The sequence below is a fragment of the Spermophilus citellus genome (genome assembly GCF_964194105.1).
Source record: "Spermophilus citellus genome assembly, chromosome: 11".
Lineage (NCBI taxonomy): Eukaryota > Metazoa > Chordata > Mammalia > Rodentia > Sciuridae > Spermophilus > Spermophilus citellus.
The window spans coordinates 118,804,786-118,824,683 of record NC_138192.1 but is presented as its reverse complement, the minus strand read 5'-3'; the positions used below and the strand labels follow the sequence as shown (position 1 = coordinate 118,824,683).

At 56.3% G+C, this 19,898-nt stretch overlaps 1 protein-coding gene across 1 annotated transcript; it reads left to right on the top strand.

Moving 5' to 3' along the window:
• Positions 1-41: 41 nt before the first annotated feature.
• Positions 42-19,760, top strand: OBSL1 (obscurin like cytoskeletal adaptor 1). The gene is given in 21 exon segments (XM_081260567.1): positions 42-1,388; positions 2,829-3,098; positions 3,188-3,439; positions 3,584-3,886; positions 4,072-4,368; positions 5,785-6,057; positions 7,603-7,875; positions 8,451-8,723; positions 11,505-11,777; positions 12,436-12,711; positions 12,785-13,072; positions 13,258-13,355; positions 13,357-13,534; positions 14,071-14,340; positions 14,458-14,730; positions 15,734-16,000; positions 16,793-16,905; positions 17,429-17,915; positions 18,213-18,317; positions 18,627-18,896; positions 19,631-19,760. Coding segments are annotated over 21 exon segments (5,859 nt in total). The 5' UTR covers positions 42-376; the 3' UTR covers positions 19,639-19,760.
• The last annotated feature ends 138 nt before the right edge of the window (positions 19,761-19,898 follow it).

Below are 19,898 nucleotides of genomic sequence, written 5' to 3'. Positions count from 1 at the left end.
CCTGGCGGGCAGTTGGGGACCTGGCGGCTGGAGGTGGGAGGGAGGAGGGGAAAGAGGCCCAGGCTGTGGGAGGGGGCTGGGAAGAGAGCAGGAAGCCAGGCCGCGGGCAGAGGAGGCTGCGGGGCCCCTCGCTGGAAAGGCAAACAGGAAGGACTGCCCCCTAAGCTCTGGGCTGCGGGCCGGGGAGTTTCCGCCGCGCGCCAGAGCTGCGGCTCCAGGCCGAGGGTAAGGAGGCGAGCCGGGAAGGGGTGGACTGGGGCGAGCTCCGCGGTTCCCCAACGCTCCAGCCTTCGGGACTCGCGCTGCTCTCCCGGCCTCGGCGCCACCGCCGACCGCCCTTCCCCCGCGCCGCCGTGGGCCATCCGCAGCCACCGCGATGAAGGCAGGCTCAGGGGATCAGGGGAGTCCCCCGTGCTTCCTGCGCTTCCCGCGGCCCGTGCGGGTGGTAAGTGGCGCGGAGGCCGAGCTCAAGTGCGTGGTCCTAGGGGAGCCGCCGCCCACTGTCGTGTGGGAGAAAGGCGGGCAGCAGCTGGCGGCCTCGGAGCGCCTGAGCTTCCCGGCGGACGGCGCAGAGCATGGCCTGCTGCTGAGCGGCGCGCTGCCCACCGACGCCGGGGTCTACGTGTGCCGCGCTCGTAACGCGGCCGGAGAGGCCTACGCGGCGGCCGCGGTCACCGTGCTGGAGCCGCCGGCCCCCGAGCCTGAGCCCCAACCCGCGGAGCACCCGCTGCCGCCTCCGGGAACCGGGGAGGGCGCCCCGGTGTTCCTGACGGGACCCCGGTCCCAGTGGGTGCTGCGGGGGGAGGAGGTGGTGCTGACGTGCCAGGTGGGGGGACTCCCCGAACCCACGCTGTACTGGGAGAAGGATGGGATGGCCCTGGATGAGGTGTGGGACAGCAGTCACTTCGTGCTGGAGCCCGGCCGCGCCGCGGGTGGCCCGGGCACGAGCCTGGCTCTGCGCATCCTGGCGGCCCGTCTGCCAGACTCTGGCGTCTACGTGTGCCACGCCCGCAATGCGCACGGCCACGCGCAGGCCGGCGCGCTGCTCCAGGTGCACCAGCCCCCCGAGAGCCCGCCGGAGGACCCCGAGGAGGCCCCCGCTCCGGTGGTGGAGCCTCTCAAGTGCGCGCCCAAGACCTTCTGGGTGAACGAGGGCAAGCACGCCAAGTTCCGCTGCTACGTGATGGGCAAGCCTGAGCCCGAGATCGAATGGCACTGGGAGGGCCGTCCCCTGCTTCCTGACCGCCGCCGCCTCATGTACCGCGATCGCGATGGCGGCTTTGTGCTCAAGGTGCTCTACTGCCAGGCCAAGGACCGCGGGCTCTATGTCTGCGCTGCGCGGAACTCTGCTGGCCAAACGCTCAGCGCTGTGCAGCTGCACGTCAAAGGTAGCGCCCTCTGAGCGTTCTGGGGCTGGGGAGGGGCCTCCATCGCCCTCTGAGGTCCTCCTTACTCGTGCTCCCCTTGGTGCCCAAGTCTGGGCGACAGGCGGAAACATTAAATACCAGTTTCCTAACTGACTGCCTCTCACCCCTCAGAGATTTGATTTAGTAGGTTTCCAAGACACTCTGGAATTTCTTAGCCCATTCCAAGGCACTAAGAAATGGTTGATGCACAAACCGTGAGAACCCTAGATCTCTTCTCCAGTGGTTTCCAACCTTTGCTATCTTAGCCCTTCCTCAACTGAATTCCCATTTGTAACTCCAATATGTAAGACAGATATAAAGAGCATTTTTATCTGTCTAAACGAATAAGGCTAGGTCTAAACTTACAAGGTTAATCAGTGAGAACAAGGGACTGCAGTATTGAACTAATCTCTGAACCTGTGGGGAAGGCCCTGATGCTGACATCAAGTAGAGAAACTATTCATTCACTGGAGAGGAAAAATATCCCATAATTTTTGGCTATTCTTTCATTAAACTGCTCTTTTAAGTTTGAAAAAAGAGGAAGGTGAAGGAGAGAAAATTTGTTTTTCAAACTTGAATCACCAATAATATCTAATAAATGCTTACCTTATTCACAAACAGAAAATTCATACAAAACAAAAACACACCCCATGCTCACACTGGAAGTTAAAGTTCTCTATAATAGGATTTCATCACAACATGAGGGGTTATACCTTCACTGGTTATTACTCAACTTTCTGCTGGGAAAAAAAAATGTTGACAAATTCTTCCAAGCCCTGCCTGGCACTCACTCAAGCGTGTGGCACCTGGGCTGTAGCAGTGGCCTCACTGGTACAGCTTTATGTGCACGAACTTGCCAGGCCAGTGCTGAATTGGAATTTCATCAAGAAAGAAAAGCCCAGAGGGAAGGCAAGAGGAACTTCCCAGAGTGCCATAAAAACCAGCTTCTCCAGCAACCCAAGTTAACCTGCTGGTATTTTCCAGCATCATATGTCTTTTTATCTTTTCTCTTTCCTAACTTTTCTTTCTTTCTTTTTACTATATTTTTGAAAATGGTTAGAATACCTCAATAATGAAATTCGACTCGAACCCTGGCAGAATTTGTGAGGTGCCTCTGAGAAGCCTAAGGGATCAGTTTGAAAATCACTGACCTAAGATCTAACTTCTCCCCTTGCTTTTCTCATTTTACAAGTAAGGGAACGGAGGCACAGGTCTTGCTCAAGGTGATGTGGCTAGCAAGTGTCAGGGTCAGATGAGAAGGCCATCGTTTGACTTCCCTTCTTATAATTTAGGATTTTATGATTCCATGTCCCTGCTGTCTCTGGGGAAAGAGCAAAGAACGAGATCTCATGTATGTTCAGGAGCCCTCTTCCTGGGCTGGCCTCTCTCCAGAGCCTTCTCTTGTCTCTCCCCTCTCCACAGAGCCCCGCCTCCGCTTCACGAGGCCCCTGCAGGATGTGGAGGGCCGGGAGCATGGGATTGCCGTGCTGGAGTGTAAAGTGCCCAACTCCCGCATTCCCACAGCCTGGTTCCGAGAGGACCAGCGGCTGCTGCCCTGCCGCAAGTATGAACAGATTGAAGAGGGCACCGTCAGGCGCCTCATCATCCACAGGCTGAAGGCAGATGATGATGGTGTCTATCTGTGCGAGATGAGAGGCCGGGTGCGCACAGTGGCCAATGTCACAGTTAAAGGTCAGCTGGCCAGTGGGAAGAGGCTGAGGCTGAGGCTATGGCAGGCAGGTACCTAGCCCTGGGCTGATGGCTTGCCGTGCACATCTCAGGGCCCATACTGAAGAGGCTGCCCCGGAAGCTTGATGTGCTGGAGGGAGAGAACGCCGTGCTGCTGGTGGAGACGCGAGAGGCCGGGGTTGAGGGGCGCTGGAGCCGTGACGGGGAGGAGCTGCCAGCCACCTGCCAGAGCAGTTCTGGTCACATGCACGCCCTGGTCCTTCCAGGGGTCACCCGAGAAGAAGCTGGCGAGGTCACCTTCAGCCTAGGCAACTCCCGCACCACCACTCTGCTCAGAGTCAAATGTGAGGACATGAAGGCCTCTGCCTAGGAAGGCCAGGGTGGGAGGGTGACCAGACACCAGAGCCGGGGTCAGCAAAGTATATTCAAAGACAGAGGGCTATGGGAGGCTTGAGCAAGATTGAGTGCAAACCCTGCCCTTGTCTCAGGTGTCAAGCACAATCCTCCAGGACCTCCGGTGCTGGCTGAGATGTTCAAGGGCCACAAGAACACGGTCCTACTGACCTGGAAGCCTCCTGAGCCACCTCCTGAGACCCCCTTTATCTACCGCCTGGAACGGCAGGAGGTGGGCTCTGAAGACTGGATCCAGTGCTTCAGCATTGAGAAAGCTGGAGCTGTGGAGGTGCCAGGCGACTGCGTGCCCTCGGAGGGTGACTACCGTTTCCGCGTCTGCACAGTTAGTGAACATGGCCGCAGTCCCCACGTCGTGTTCCATGGTTCTGCTCACCTTGGTGAGTCATCCTGCTAGACCCTGCCTATTAGTGGCTGTACCCCAAGTCATGTCCTCCCATCACCCCTTCTCTCTCTCCCAGGCCTCAGTCCCTGTCCTCAGGGACTGCCAGCCCAGCCCTCTGCTTTCTGGTTTCTTCACTCTGTCCCCTTCCGGTTCTGATGGTCATACTCTGTCCTACCTCAGTGCCCACAGCTCGCCTGGTGGCAGGTCTGGAGGATGTGCAGGTATACGATGGGGAAGATGCTGTCTTCTCCCTTGATCTGTCCACCATCATCCAGGGGACCTGGTTCCTTAATGGGGAAGAACTCAAAGTTAACAAGCCAGAGGGCCAGGTGGAGCCTGGGGCCCTGAGGTACCGAATGGAACAGAAGGGTCTGCAGCACAGACTCATCCTGCAAGCCGTCAAGCATGAGGACAGTGGGGCCCTGGTTGGCTTCAGCTGCCCTGGTGTACAGGACTCAGCTGCCCTCACCATCCAAGGTTGGTGCTGGTGGGGCCCCCCAAAGGGCAGACAGGGTCAAGACACAGAAGTCCTGTTGGCCAAATACAGCAAATACTGTTCCCCTTTCTCACAGGCTAAGAAGCTCATATTGAGAGGTCAGAGGCCAATAGGCCAATTTCAACCTGTGTGCAACATACAGGGCACTCATTTTCTCTATAGCATCACATCCCAATTCTCCGGAGTGTTTTATGCTTTATAGAAATCTGTCACTTTTGTCATATCATTTGGGAGGCACGGACCCTGACCTTTAGTTCCTGACTGCTTCCTGCTCCATCATAGCAGTCTCCCTATGTGCCAGGGCCAGTCCTAATCCCTTGACATTAATTAACACTATCCTCTTAACAACCCTATGAGATAGTCTGTTTTGTCATCCCCATTTTATAAGTGAGACAGCTGAAGCACAGAGAGGTTAAATAACTTGTTCAGCATCACAGAGCTACTGAATGGTGGTGTTGGATTATGAACCCAAGTAGTTTGGCTCTAGAATCCCCCTATGCCACCTGTTGGGACAAGGGAGGAGAGAGGATGAGGCATCCGTGAGGAGGACAGTTAGAGTAGAGTGACTGAGAATTCAAGGAACACTCTAGTGTTTGCCATCTCACCATTACTGGAGTTTGTTAGACCAATCAAGAAATGAGCAGTGCCCAAGTTTGGGCCTCAAGAGGGCCAGCTACCAGCCAGCAAGCCGAGAGCAGGGGAGAAATGAACAGCAGCCAGGATCCAGCACCTCAGAATCGCCTGGAGGGCTGGTTGATAATGCAGACTCTCTGGCCCCTGCAAACTCAGACTTCTAGAATCTGCCTTTGGGGCAGGCTCTCTAGAAATCCTCAAATCACTGCTCTAAAGAGTGAGTATATCAGCCTTTGGTAGTTGGTTTTCTGTTGCCCTAATAGAACCAGATGCTGGCTACTTTAGAAAGAAAAGAGCTTTGCTTCACTGACCATTTTGAAGGCAGAAAGATTGGGCAGCATCATCTCCTTAGTCTCTGGGGAGAGCCCTCTTGACTGAGTCACGAGATGGCAGTGTGTGGAGGATGACAAGTGAATAGATGGCCTTGCTTTGTAACAAGCCACTCGCAAGACCTAACTGGGGTCATGTGAGAACAACATTGATCTCTTCCAAGGATGATGCTCCCAGCGACCTAATTTCCTCTCGATAGGCTCTATCTCTGTAAAGTCCCAGTGCCACCAAGCTGCCATGAACCTTTGGGTCTCCCATTAAATCATATCCATTTAAATCATAACCACACAAAAACTCAAACTTATATTTTTAAACTCCAATAAATACATAAATGGCAGCTCTCCTCCCAGATGTTCATGCGCACAGTGAGAGGGATGCTGATCTGAGGCACAGCTTGCTGAGGAAACTGGGTGTGGCTATTTGTCCCCATGCAGAGAGCCCAGTGCACATCCTGAGCCCCCAAGACAAGGTGTCACTGACGTTCACAACCTCGGAGCGGGTGGTACTGACCTGTGAGCTCTCGAGAGTAGACTTCCCAGCAACCTGGTACAAAGATGGGCAGAAAGTGGAGGAGAGCGAGTCGCTGGTGGTGAAGATGGATGGGCGCAGACACCGTCTAATCCTGCCTGAGGCTGAAGTCCGAGACAGCGGCGAGTTTGAATGCAGAACAGAAGGGGTCTCAGCCTTCTTCAGTGTCACTGTCCAAGGTCAGAAACCTGCTGGCCTGGGCTCCTCCAGCTGAGGCCAATTCTGGGGCAGGGCAAGCCTTTCCCCCTGGTCTGTCTGCTTGGGGTTCCCTTAGAAGCAGGGCTTAGTGGCCAGGGTGCATATTTTAGATCAGCTGCACTTGCTTCTTTACCCTCTCATCACCTTCTAGCACACTTGACCCCCGCATACCCTCTGCTGGATGAGGCAAAAGAACCAAATGCAATTAAGAGGAAAAAGATGGGAGGTAACATTTACTGGGCATCTCACTCTGAGCCTAGTGCCATGGTAGGACTTCAAATATTTACTGTTTGGTTCAATTTTTCACATCTAGATGAGGGATAATACAATTCCAGTTCACATAAAGGGGCTGAGGCTCAAAGAGGTGATGTGGTTTACTCCATATGTAGCCAGCAAACACCATACACCACACCCAGGACTAGCCTCTGCTTACTACTCCAGGTGGTCAGATCATACAGAAGTGTCAAGTGCCTGGTCCAGTGGTTCTCACCAGACAATCCATGGTTCAACCGCTTCTGGAGCACCCTGGAGGCTTATTATAAATGCACATGTCCAGGCCTCCTGGGCTCTCCAGAGCAAGAACATCCAGGGCCTGGGGTCCTCTGTTAACCAAGCCAGCTCTCAGGGAGGGCAGTATGGGAGCACTCGTCCTGCTCATCCTCCCCGCCAAGGGGAAATCCTGTTCTCAACACCATTGCCAGGAGATCCTGTGGCCCCTGCCTGAGTGCCTCCCATGACAGGGAACTCACTACTGTTAGCCTTTTGTCACTATAACAAATAATTATAATTATTAATTAACTTACAAAGAGAAAAGGTTTATTTTGGTTCACGTTGGTGGAGGTTCCAGTCCAAGATCAGGGACCCATTACTTTGAGCCTCAGCTAGAAGTGCTAGTGACAGTGGCCAACTGCTCACCTCATGGCCAGAAAGCAAAGGAAAGGAAAAGGCTGGGGTTCCACAGGCCCCTTGAAGGACATGCCCTCAATGACCTCCTGCTTGGCACCTCCTCCTATAGGTCCACAGCATCTCCAAAAGTGCCACCCTGGGACCAAGTCTGCACATGGAACTTTGAAGACACAACCATATCAAACATAGTACTACCATACGAGCAGCTAGTTCCCACCAGTTAAGCCACTCTCCTCCTCTTGCCCCTCCTGGGGACTTTATTGTGAAGGAAGTAGCAAGCTTAGCCAGTGTGGCTTGTGACAATGACCTCCCTCCTGCCTAGACAAATGTGGATACCACTGTGTGAACTCTATGCTTTTTTTCCTCCATGTCCCCACCCAGCTACCTCTGATCCTCTGGGGACCAAAAGATCTCTCAAGGGCCATGTGATCTTTGTCATGGCCTCGCCTGCCATGCCATCAAGAATCCATATCATTGTCCCTGAAGCTCCTACGCAGTAGCTTTAAGCACTTCTCAATGTCTTTGCATGCAGAGACAGTACCTCCTGCCATGAGACCAGTTTGGACTCCTGTCTCCTATGTGTGGGTGTGTGTGTGATCCATCTCTTTTCCCCACCCCAGATCCCCCAGTGCATATCGTGGACCCCCAAGAGCATGTGTTTGTACATGCCATAACCTCTGAGTGTGTCATGCTGACCTGTGAGGTGGACCGAGAGGACGCCCCCGTGCGCTGGTACAAGGATGGGCAGGAGGTGGAGGAGAGTGACTTCGTGGTACTGGAGAATGAGGGGCCCCATCATCGCCTGGTGCTGCCTGCTGCCCAGCCCCCTGACGGGGGCGAGTTTCAGTGTGTCGCTGGAGAGGAGCGTGCCTACTTCACTGTCACCATCACAGGTGGGGGACCAGCAGCAGCAGCAGCTGTTATACTCCTGTATCTTGCTGATCAGACTCCCTCCCGTTCTCCACCAGGGCCTAGCCATAGTCTGGAAGTGTATTGTCACGATCACATTGGTCCTGGCTACCTGTCACCAGGAAAGCCCTGCCTTCTCCATTGTCCTGGAGACCCCACCAAGGGGAATCTTTGGGGACAGTAACTGTACTGCAGGGCCAGGGGTCTCAGGAACAAGAAGGTCAAAAGATCTCAGAGCCCTGCAGGTGACCCCAGCTCTACCTGGAGGCCCGACCCTCCTCTCCCCCATTCCACCCTTCATACAGCCCTGTCCCAACCCAGGAATACGGAGTTTGTACACCAAAGCCTGGAATGCTTTGGTAACTGCACTTTTGTCCCCCTGACCATGACAGCTATCTTTGGGGGACCATGTGTCTCTAGCTGCTTACAGCTAAAAGTCCTTCTTGTTCAACACATGGTCTACTTTCCAGGACATAGGGAAGAGGCTTGGATCAGGGAGGGCAGCAGGCATAGCTGCCCCAGCCCCTCATGCGCATTGGTGGCTGTCCCTGTTCCCCAGATGTCTCCTCATGGATTGTGTACCCCAGCGGCAAAGTGTATGTAGCAGCTGTGCGCCTGGAGCGTGTGGTGCTGACCTGTGAGCTGTGTCGGCCCTGGGCCGAGGTGCGCTGGACCAAGGATGGTGAGGAGGTGGTAGAGAGCCCAGCACTGCTTCTGCAGAAGGAGGACACTGTCCGCCGCCTGGTGCTACCTGCTGTCCAGCTTGAGGACTCCGGCGAGTACTTGTGTGAAATTGATGACGAATCTGCCTCCTTTACTGTCACAGTCACAGGTGTGGGTCCACCCCAATTCCCCAGAGTGACCAGAGAACAGTCCTGACCCGTGGGGGAAATGGCTGAATGTCCTGTTGCTTGCGTGCACATGGGAGGAGGAAGGCCTGGGCGCGGGTGCATGCACCAGGGTCCCTGCAGGGAAGAGCCCAGGATGCCCCATTCCAGTGAACAGGCCCTTCCCCAGTGCAAGGCCAGGATTAGTTGTGTTCCACCAGCTCATTGATTAAGCACTGTCTCTGGGCCAGGTGCCAGGAGTAATTTGTGAGTGATACAGATACAGTCCCTGTCCTTGGGGAGCTGCCAGTCTAGCTGGGGAGGCAGCTGTTAACCAGGGGTCGCAAACGGGCAGTCCCTGGGACCCTGGGCAGCCCACAGATGTGTTTTGTTTGGCCTGCAGAGTCTTACCAAAGTCAGGACAGTTCAAATAACAATCCGGAGTTATGCGTCCTCTTGAAAAGGCCGAAGACCCGGCGGCTCTGGTCCCGCTTCCCCCCTTGGCGACGATCTGCTGGTGCTGAATAGCCCCATAGTACCGGGGCCCCCATTCCTCTGCCCACCCTCCCTGCCATTCCTTTTTGCCTCTCCCCAGACTGCTTCAGCCCCTGACCTAAGGTTCCTGGCCCTTGTGGGCATTTGCATTTGCGACCCCTGTGTTAAACCAATAAACACGCAAATAAACATACAGCGACACCTTGTGATAAGTGCGGTGAGGGAGAGGGCTTGAGAGCAGAGAGGAGAGGCAGGGAGGGCCTTGGAGGAAGTCGCCACTCCACACACAGGGCCAGTCCTGGGCTGGGCTCCCAACATTTAGCACCTCTTAGAAAACTCAGTCTGACCTCCCGGCATGCACAGCCTGGCAGGAAAGCCAGACATGTCAGAGAGCGGATAGCCCAGGGTCGCCATAGGAATCCCAAGGCTACAAGCTACTCGCCTGGTAAGGGCAGCAGGCAGGGTCTTTAGAACTGATAGGAGAGTTGAGTGGGGATGGGGGTGGGCAGAGAACAATCTAGACAAGAAAAACACAGGATAACTGTGGAAGTGATACTGGTTCCATGCAGGAGACTTTGGGCTGCAGCTCACAGCACCAATTCCAGTGTGCATGTGTGGAGGGTGGCGATGTTTAGGAAGCTGTAGGTGACAGAAGATGGCTGCCCTGGAGAGACCATCCCACTGCTGGTACTGTCCTGTTCCCCTGTCCCTTGCCATGTCCTAGGAGCCATGCCTAGCCCAGCTGAACTGCTTAGGGCGCCCTGCTCCCTGCACCCCAGTCAGCTGACCATGGCACACCAAGCCCACAGTGCCAGTGAAGCCTTGTGCACGCATTCTAGCCTATGTCCATTCACTTTCACTCTCTTCTTTCCCCGTCCCTGGCCAAATATAATGGCCACAGCCACCCTAATTTCAGCCTGCACTTGGGCTTCCCACAAAACACCAGGCTATTCACACAAACACCACCTCAGCTCCAGGCCAAAGTGAATCAAGTCGCACACCAAGTTCAAGTCCCAGGGCTGTTCAGGTCTCATTACTGCACCCCGCCCTTACAACCACTGCCCCCATCACGTCCAGCACCCCACAGGCAGCCACCCTCTGCTATCTACTGGCCTCCATGGGCCCCGGACAACCAGCCTGCATCCTCCAGTCTCTGTAAGCAAGCCCACGTAGGAAGGTGGGTTGCCTGAGCTCGAGCCAGCAGTCCTTTTGGAGGCCGAGGGCTGGTTCGCGCTTTGGGTACGACTGCCCATGCGCACACCACGCCCGGAAGCTAGCAGTTCCCCACCCCTGCCACAAGGGGGCGAAAGGCACTAAAATCTTATGCCGACTTGAAGATCCTGAGGGAACAAGGGCGCTAAGGGATATGAATAGGCTTCGGCTCATTGCACTGGTCACTTCCAATAGTGAAATGGCTTCCTTTCAGTGGAGGAGTCACTAGCACTTGGAGATGAGCTCTCAGGATTAGCACGTAGCAACCCTGAGAACTCTTAGGTGTTGGCAACTCTCATGCACAAATGCAAAAAGTGTTACTTAGTTTCTTCAAGCCCAGGTGTGGAATCCCCATAGCTGCCTGCAGAGTGTGTGCCTCCCTTGAACAAATGGTGCTTCTTCCTTATGCCTTTGAGTACCTGTAGCCAGCTATGAGTTTAAGAAGATTGCTTTATCACTCTGCACCTTAGTTCCCTCATCTGGGAAATGGAAACCTCACGCTGTGAGGTTTAAAGTGTAATGTGCTAAGGACTGTTCCTGGAATCTTAGGAGGTAGTATAAAAGTGTTTGTATTTCAGATCCACTACCTCTTATTCAAAATTCTAAAAAAAAAAAAAAAATTAAAAAAACTCTTAAAAACTAAAGGCTTTCTGTAAGTTTGGTCTGCAAACTCATGTGAATCCTGAATTTAATTGCTGTGAATCCATTTATACTCTTTAATTATCCATTAGAGTAAGTGTATTTGTATATTTGCATTTATAAGATATGAATATATCTTTTCATATATCCTACTGAAGGTGAATACATGTTACATTGCAGAAATGTTGATGTGGTTGGTTATGGGGAGAGGCCCCCAGCAGAGGCTGAGGATATGTGGTATATGAGAAATGCACCATTTCTAAAATCCAAATCCTTATGAATTCTGGAACATCTCTGGTGCCAGAGATTACAAGAGTAGATCCTGGACCTATTGTTTTTATTATTCTACTCATTATTCTTATTATCATATGGGCAAGAGGGCTTCATGCTGCCAGATACCTCCAGGGAGGCCGACAGCCTGTGGTTGCCCCCCTTTGCAGAACCCCCCGTGAGGATCATATACCCTCGGGATGAGGTGACCTTGATCGCCGTGAGCTTGGAGTGTGTGGTGCTGATGTGTGAGCTGTCTCGAGAGGACGCCCCAGTGCGCTGGTACAAGGATGGCCTGGAGGTGGAGGAGAGCGAGGCCTTGGTTCTGGAGAGTGATGGCCGCTACCGCCGCCTGGTGCTGCCCGCTGCCCAGCCTGAGGACGGAGGCGAGTTTGTGTGCGATGTTGGAGATGACTCAGCCTTCTTCACGGTCACTGTCACAGGTGAGCAGATTCTGGGGCACCCAGGGCAGTAGGAGCTAAGGGATAGATACACTCAACTATCCTGAATTCTTGTATCTTGGGGACTCCCCAGCCTCCTCATTCTCAGAGCCCTGCTCTCCAAAGTCAAGTTGAGACAGGGACCGCAGGTGTGGTGGAAGGAATCCCAGCAGTTAGAACCATTCATTCATTCAGTCAGTTAGTCAGTCAATAAATATTTACTGAGTGACTACTATGTGCTTGGCACTGTTCTAGGTGCTGAACCAATGAGACAAAACCTCCTATCTTACATTCTAGTGAGGGCACACAAACAGGTGGTGCTAAATATACCAGAGGCAAAGTAGGGGAAGGAGAGGGAAGTGAGGGAGGAAGAAGGAGGGGGTATGTTGAGGCTGGTTCTGGGTGTGGATTCATCTACATCTTCTGTCTGTGGGACACTGGACAAGTCACTTTCCTCTATGGAGACCTCAGATCCTCATCTATACAGTGCAGTGGTCCAGAGTAGCTAAGGAATGAGCTGCAGGTGCTCAGCACAGTGTCTGGCACACAGCAAGTGCCCCCTGGGTTGTGCTGCAAGTGGAGAGGGCTTATTTTCTGGTGGGCAAGGCAGGGAGAAGCCCACTGGCTGAGCCCCATGCCCCTACCTCTGCTCACCCACCAGCCCCACCAGAGAGGATCGTGCACCCAGCAGCCCGTTCTCTGGATCTACAGTTTGGAGCTCCAGGGCACGTGGAGCTACGCTGTGAGGTGGCCCCTGCGGGGTCCCAGGTGCGCTGGTACAAGGATGGCCTGGAGGTGGAAGCCTCAGATGCCCTGCAGCTGGGTGCTGAGGGGCCTGCCCGCACCCTCACCCTGCCCCATGCTCAGCCTGAGGATGCCGGGGAGTATGTGTGTGAGACCCGCGATGAGGCCGTCACCTTCAACGTCAGCCTCGCTGGTGGGTGCTCCCAGCCATCCTGGGGCAGGGAGGAGAGGCGGACGGGGGCTCATCCACTCCTCTCTTTGTGCAGAGCCCCCTGTGCAGTTCCTTGCTCCGGAGGCAGCCCCCAGCCCACTCTGTGTGGCCCCTGGGGAGCCAGTGCTGCTGAGTTGCGAGCTGTCCCGGGCTAGCGCCCCTGTGTTCTGGAGCCACAACGGGAGGCCTGTGCAGGAGGGCCAGGGCCTAGAGCTCCAAGCCGAGGGTCCCCGCCGTGTCCTCTGCATCTGGGCTGCAGACCTAACCCATGCAGGTCTCTATACCTGCCAGACCGGGACTGCCCCAGAGGCCCCAAGCCTCAGCTTCACCGTCCAGGTGGCTGGTGAGTGGAACGTGGGCAAAAAACCTGAGTAGCAAGCATCCCAAAATGCATGGGCCTCCTGCTCTGCTAGCACCCCTCGTCCACCCCGTGCCCACCCGTTGCTCCTTTCCCATCATGCCTCCCTCTCCCCTTCTTACTGCCCTAGAGCCGCTCCTTCCCGGTGACCCCCAGCTCTGACCCCACAGAGCCCCCTGTGCGGGTGGTGACCCCTGAGGCGGCCCAGACGAGGGTTCGAAGCACCCCAGGCGGGGACCTGGAGCTGGTGGTGCACCTCTCCGGGCCGGGGGGGCCCTGCGCGTTGGTACAAGGACGGGGAGCGCCTGGCGAGCCAGGGGCGGGTTCAGCTGGAGCAGGCCGGGGCCAGGCAGGTGCTGCGGGTGCGGGGGGCACGGAGCAGGGACGCTGGGGAATACCTGTGCGACGTACCCCAGGACAGCCGCATCTTCCTCGTCAGCGTGGAAGGTAACAGTGTACCCCTCACGCTCTTTGGCCCTGGCAACCCAAGGACCACTTCCTATTATTTTGGACCCTTTTCATGTCCCACCCCACCTTGAGGCCTCTGGCGCCCACCAGTGTGTGCGTGACCGTTAACTTGGAGAGGACACAGGGCTCCCTGGTGGCCAAGAGCAGCTACTCTGGAGTCAATCCACCTCTGCTCCCCCATTGTGTTGAACCAAGTAGCTCAACCTCTCTGAGCCCCAGCTCTTCAACTAGGGGAAGTTCTTGTCCTCTAGGGTTGCTGTGACAGTTAATGCTATAAATACGATCCATGGTAGATGATTTATTATTACTATAGAGTGGAGGCAGGCACCAGGCTGGGATTGAGAGGACCTGGCTAAAAGGAGTGAGTGGCAGGGAGCTGACACCTGCCCTTTGGGCCAACCCTGACCAACACAATAGGTCCTTAGCAAAGATGTGCTGAATAGTGGGGAGGGGAGGCAGGGGTGAAAGGAGAGGAGGGGAAAACCCAGCCAGCTCACTGCCCCACCGCCCTCCAGAGCCACCTCCAGTGAAGCTTCTCTCTGAGCTGACGCCATTAACGGTCCACGAGGGCGACGACGCCACGTTCCAGTGCGAAGTCTCACCACCAGATGCAGAAGTCACCTGGCTACGCAATGGGGCCGTCGTCACTCCAGGGCCCCAGCTGGAGATAGCCTGGAGCGGCTCAAGCCACTCCCTGACTGTGCGAGGCTGCAAGCTCGAGGACTCGGGGACAGTGACTGCACGGGCTGGGAGCACCGTCACAAGTGCCCGGCTGCATGTCCGAGGTTTGTGTCCCCCTGCCCTGGCCCCAGCAGCCTGCTGCTCCTGCCTGGGGAGGGACCCAGCGAGGCCCCAGCCTCGGGCCCCAGCTGCTCCATGGCTACCCCTCTTCTGCCCCACAGAGACGGAGCTGCTGTTCCTGCGGCGGCTGCAGGACGTGCGCGCCGAGGAAGGCCAGGACGTGTGCCTGGAGGTGGAGACCGGCCGGGTGGGCGCCGCGGGGGCCGTTCGCTGGCTGCGAGGCGGGGAGCCCCTCCCACTCGACTCCCGCCTGGCCCTGGCCCAGGACGGCCATGTCCACCGCCTCTTCATCCACGGCGTCATGCTCGCCGACCAGGGCACCTACGGCTGCGAGAGCCACCACGATCGCACCCTGGCCAGGCTCAGTGTGAGGCGTGAGTGCCCCGTCCTCTCCTAACGCATCACCCACCCCATGACGCTGCCTCTGCTGGCCGTCCTAGAGCCCCTGAGACCCCCACCAAAGTGCCCCTTGCCGCTGAGGAAAGTCGGCCCTGGCCATCCTAGTCCAGGGGTGCAAACTGAAGCAGCTTGCCCAAAGCAAAACTTCTTTTTTCTAATGTTTTCTATTTACCTCAGAAGCCCATATGGCTTTTGCATTCCATTTCATATACCCAAGGTGGCTTTGCTATACACATAAATATTATATTTCCAAAAGATTCTCTGTGTTTAACTTAGTCACATGCCCCAGGGACACACATGCCCATTTAAGAACCTGGGGTGGCTGACAAATAGCACTTTCCACTCCTTAACCTCAGCTGGAGCTCTATTAGCTGTGTGACTTCACTCAAGTTACTTAATTTCTCTGAGCCAAATCTCCTGAAAAGGGGGGCTGAACTCTATCTTTAGGGTCTTTAAGAACATTAACTGAGATAACATAAGAAATGCTCACCCAGAGCTTAGTGAATGGTTATTGTTGGTGATAATGTTCTCTTCTAATTCAATCATCACAATAAATTCATGTTTCAATGTTATTCATCTTGTACAACTGGAGAAACTGGGGCCCAGAGAAGTCAAGCAGTTTGCCTGAGACCACACAGTACACAAACTTGACAGAGCTAGGTTCCAGTCCCAGTGGATCTGACTTCAAATCTCTTGCTCTTTCTAGTATCACACCATTCCTCACCCAGACTCCTCAACCCTCTTAACCACACCTCACCAGATTCCAGTGTCCTCCTTTCCTAAACCCAGTATGCTCCCCTCCCCCATGTCCAGCCAGTTGTGCTCCCTTCTTGCCCCCATCCCCATTCTTGAGTCTGTAGCCAGAGCCGCAGATTGCGTGCTGGAGACTGTGGGTAGAGCCAAGGGGTGAGTAAGCCTCTGTGGCCCCTGCCCAGAGCTGGAGCTGGCGTCCTCCCCATCCCCATCTCCCCACACCAGCGCGGCAACTGAGAGTCCTGCAGCCTCTGGAAGATGTGACAGTCAACGAGGGGGACAGCGCCACCTTCCAGCTGCGGCTGTCCCAGGAGGGTGTGATTGGGGAGTGGGCCCGGGGTGGAGTCCGGCTGCAGCCGGGGCCCAAGTGCCACATTCACGCGGAGGGCCACACTCACCGTCTGGCACTCAGTGGCCTGGGCCTGGCAGACTCGGGCTGTGTCTCCTTCACGGTGGATTCCCTGCGCTGTGCTGCCAGACTCACTGTGAGAGGTGCGGCTGATCGCCTGTGTGTGACCTCTGATCCTACTTACTACCTGTGTGGCCTCCACTGACCCTGCCTGTCCCCGTGTGGCCCTCACCGACCTACCTTGTACAGTGTGACTCCTCTGCCCCTTCCATTCCCGTGTGGTCCCACTGCCCCAGCCAGTGAGCTGAGCTCCCCACCTTGAGCATGGCCGTGCCAGTGTGGTCCCTGTTGTCTGCCTGCCTGAAAATAGCCCCACTGATCACACCTGTCTCCTGAGGCCCTTCTGCCTGTGGCCACTCAATTCCTCTGATCTGCTGACTGTACCTAAGGGTGATTCCACTAGCAACCTTGCTGGAATGCCCCCATTTTTTGCTTCCAGACCAATGTGTTCCCCACTGACCACACTTAGATTACTCTAGGGTCCTCCACTGCCCAGTGTCTGCTGCTATCCAACCCAGCCAAGCATGGACTCCCCCACTAACCATGCCTATAGGTGAATTCATGGACACCTCTGTTCCAGTCTCCTCCAATCCCCTCTATCTCCCAGCCATGTCCCCTACTGACCACCTTAAATTGTGTCTTCCAGCTAGTAACTCTCACCCATTGACCCTATCACTCTGCTGTGCCCCCAATGACCAGCATACCCCTTAAACTACCTGCACCTGCATGTCCCCCATTCACTCAGTGGCCTTCACTCATCAATTTGTGCTGGACACTGACCCCTTATGCCCACATGTGTCCTCTTTGTCCCTGCAAGCTGGGTCATCTTGCCCTTACCCATGATCCCTGTGCACTGTCCTCCCTTTCCCACTCAGAGGTCCCAGTGACCATTGTGCAGGGGCCACAGGACCTAGAGGTGACAGAGGGAGACACAGCTACATTCGAGTGCGAGCTTTCCCAGGCCTTGGCTGATGTTACCTGGGAGAAGGTCAGAGCCCAGCCCAAGTGCAAACCTTGTCTGCATAACCACAATAACGATAACGGAAACAACTAATACCCACTGAGTGTGCCTGGCACTGCACTAAGATTGACATTACATTGAGGCCTTTAGTCTTCAAAACCTTTACTTTTTAAAACCTCAGGGGTAGGCCTTTTTTCCAGTGTTTGTTGCCTAGGGAGAAACTGAGCTAAGGAGATGAATTTACTTGCCCAAAGGCAGACAAAAGGGCTAGAGCCATAACAGAATCCAGATTTACCTAATTCTAGAATCCCCGCACATTCCCCATGTGATCTGGTTTCCTGAATCTGTGGTGCCCCTTCTGGGCCCTAATGTCTCTAAAGGGTTACACCTTTCAAAGAGGCTCTTGGTGAAGCCCGACCCTAGTTTGGGAACTTGGGCACAAGTAAACTCGCCTCCAGACTACTTGGCAACGACAGAGGGCGCCGCCCTCCAGAGCCGCGGCTTCCAGTACCCAGGTGAGCTCGGCCCGACTCTGCAACTCCGCCCCTAGGACGGGCGCGCGCTCACCCCCAGCCCCCGGCTCCGGCTCCAGGCCCTCGGGACGCGCCGCCTTCTCCAGCTGCGGCGCTGCAGTTCCTCGGACGCCGGGACCTACAGCTGTGTGGTGGGGACGGCCCAGGCCGGGCCAGTTCGTCTGATCGTGCGCGGTGTGTACAGGGCGGAGCGGTGGCTGGGCGCTCGACGGGCACTGGGACCGCTGACGGTTCTTTCCCCAGGGCCGACCCCGGGGGGGCCTCAGAGAGGGGGCGTGGCGTGGGTGTGGCCGGGCACCTCCCCCTCCACTCAACCCCTCCTCCCGCCCCGCTCTGCCCCAGAGCGCACAGTGTCGGTGCTCTCCGAGCTCCAGTCCGTGCGCGCCCGCGAAGGCGACGGCGCCACGTTCGAGTGTACGGTGTCAGAGACCGAGACCACCGGGCGCTGGGAGCTCAGAGGCCGCCCGCTAAAACCCGAAGGCCGCGTCCGCATCCGACAGGAAGGTCTGTCCGCCTTTCTACCCTCTCTGACCTGCTGCCCCGCCCCAGGTTAGACAGACCCGCCCACCACGATAAGCTCCGCCTCTAGCTCGAATAGGCCCCGCCCCGCCCAACAAACCGGCTCTCCAGGACTTTTCTCCGCCCCCAGCTCTGAGTCCGGTTCGCTCCGCTTCCCGCTCCGCATCCCAAGGAACACCTTCCTAGTCCGAACCCACCCCGGGCCTTCTCTATCCCCACCCTCGCCCCTGAACCCTCCCCAGAGGCGGATCCGGCCTTACTAGCTCCCCCCATCACCCCCAGGGAAGAAACACATTCTGGTGCTGAGCGAGCTGCGAGTCGAGGACGCGGGTGAAGTCCGCTTCCAGGCGGGACCCGCCCAGTCCTTGGCTCTGCTGGAGGTGGAGGGTAAGCTACTGAGGCGGGGCGACAGGGAAGGGGGCATCACCTCCGCTCTGGGACTGAGGGACTGGCGGCTGGTCCCAGTAACGCTGCCTCCCCTCTCTCTTCGAGGGCGCTCTTGGGGCGGATCACTGAGGGCAACGCGTTTCCTGGGGTAGAAGAGACTGTGGATTGGGGATGCAGAGGAATGGACTGTGGCACGAAGGGCTGATGCCTGGAGTGGAGGCCACGGGGAGGGATGCTGCGTGTCTCCTCCTGGGGCCATGGGTGTTTCTATTAACTTAAGCTCCTGCCCGCCCCGCCACCCGCTCCCAGCATTGCCTCTCCGGATATGCCGCCGTCCCCCTCGCGAGAAGACTGTTCTTGCCGGCCGCCGGGCGGTGCTGGAGGTGACCGTGTCCCGCTCCAGGGGCCACGTGTGCTGGTTGCGGGAGGGGGTCGAGCTGTGCCCAGGAGACAAGTATGAGATGCGCAGCCACGGCCCCACCCACAGCCTGGTCATCCATAACGTGAGACCAGAGGACCAGGGCACTTACTGCTGCCAGGCCGGCCAGGACAGTGCTAACACATGCCTGCTGGTAGAGGGTGAGTAAAGCCCACTGGGCAGAGGTCAGAGGGGTAGGCCTTCGGACCAGGCCGGCAGGCCAGGCAAGAGGGGGCGCTTTGGAGCTGCTGGGCTGAGACACCCTATGAAAGGTTTTCCAGGACTTGGGAAAGGTTCTTAGCGGTGGGGGGGGGGGGTGTTGGATCTGGGGGTGGGGGAGGGGTGCGATAGATCACACCCAGGACTGAGGGGAGGGAGCCCTGATTCCTAAACAAGAGCGGCTTGGTTCAGAGCCAGTGTCCCCAGCTTCCTGCTCCTCCTCTGTCAGGCTTCTCTTTACCCCCTCCTGCCTCTGGACCCTGTTTGGCTCTCCTGAACACCCCTTTTTTTTTTTACCAGTTCTTCTCTTTTCCCACTTACCCACCAAAAGCTGTACTGACCTCACCCTTCCTGCTCTCTGCTGGGCTGGCTTTTGCCTCTCTAAGCAAGTTCAACATCAACAGAGGGCTCCCAAGCTAGCTTCATTTCCTCCTCTGCTATGTAGGAGATGCCTTGCCAGTCTAACCCAAATTCCTGCATTCCCTGTACATGCCCTGCTCTGCCCCACCCTCAATGACCCCACCTCCCTGCCCCCATGACAACCTCGACAGAGGCTGTGAAAGGGTGGGGCACAGGCTGAGGGTCCAGCTGTCCCTGGGTGGGTGCCCAGGCTCTGCCAGGGAGGAGGAAGGCGCCCTCTTCTCCCTCAGCCCCACGTGGTGTCATTCCTCTGCAGGTGACTAGCAGGACCCAACCAGGCAAGGCAGGTGCCCTCGGACAGCTTGGAAAGCATGTGCCCTTACACAGGGCTGGGTGGGGTGATGGGAACCAGAGGTGTTGGGAAACAATAAAAGTGCTGTAGCTCATTTTCTTGCCTCTTTGTGTGCCATAGGAGGACAGAACTTGCCTGCAGCCCCTGTAGTAAGTGGCACAGGGCCCAAGGCTGCAGTGCTTCCAGCTTGGCCCACAGAAGTGCCAGCCACTGAAGACCACCACTCCTGGCA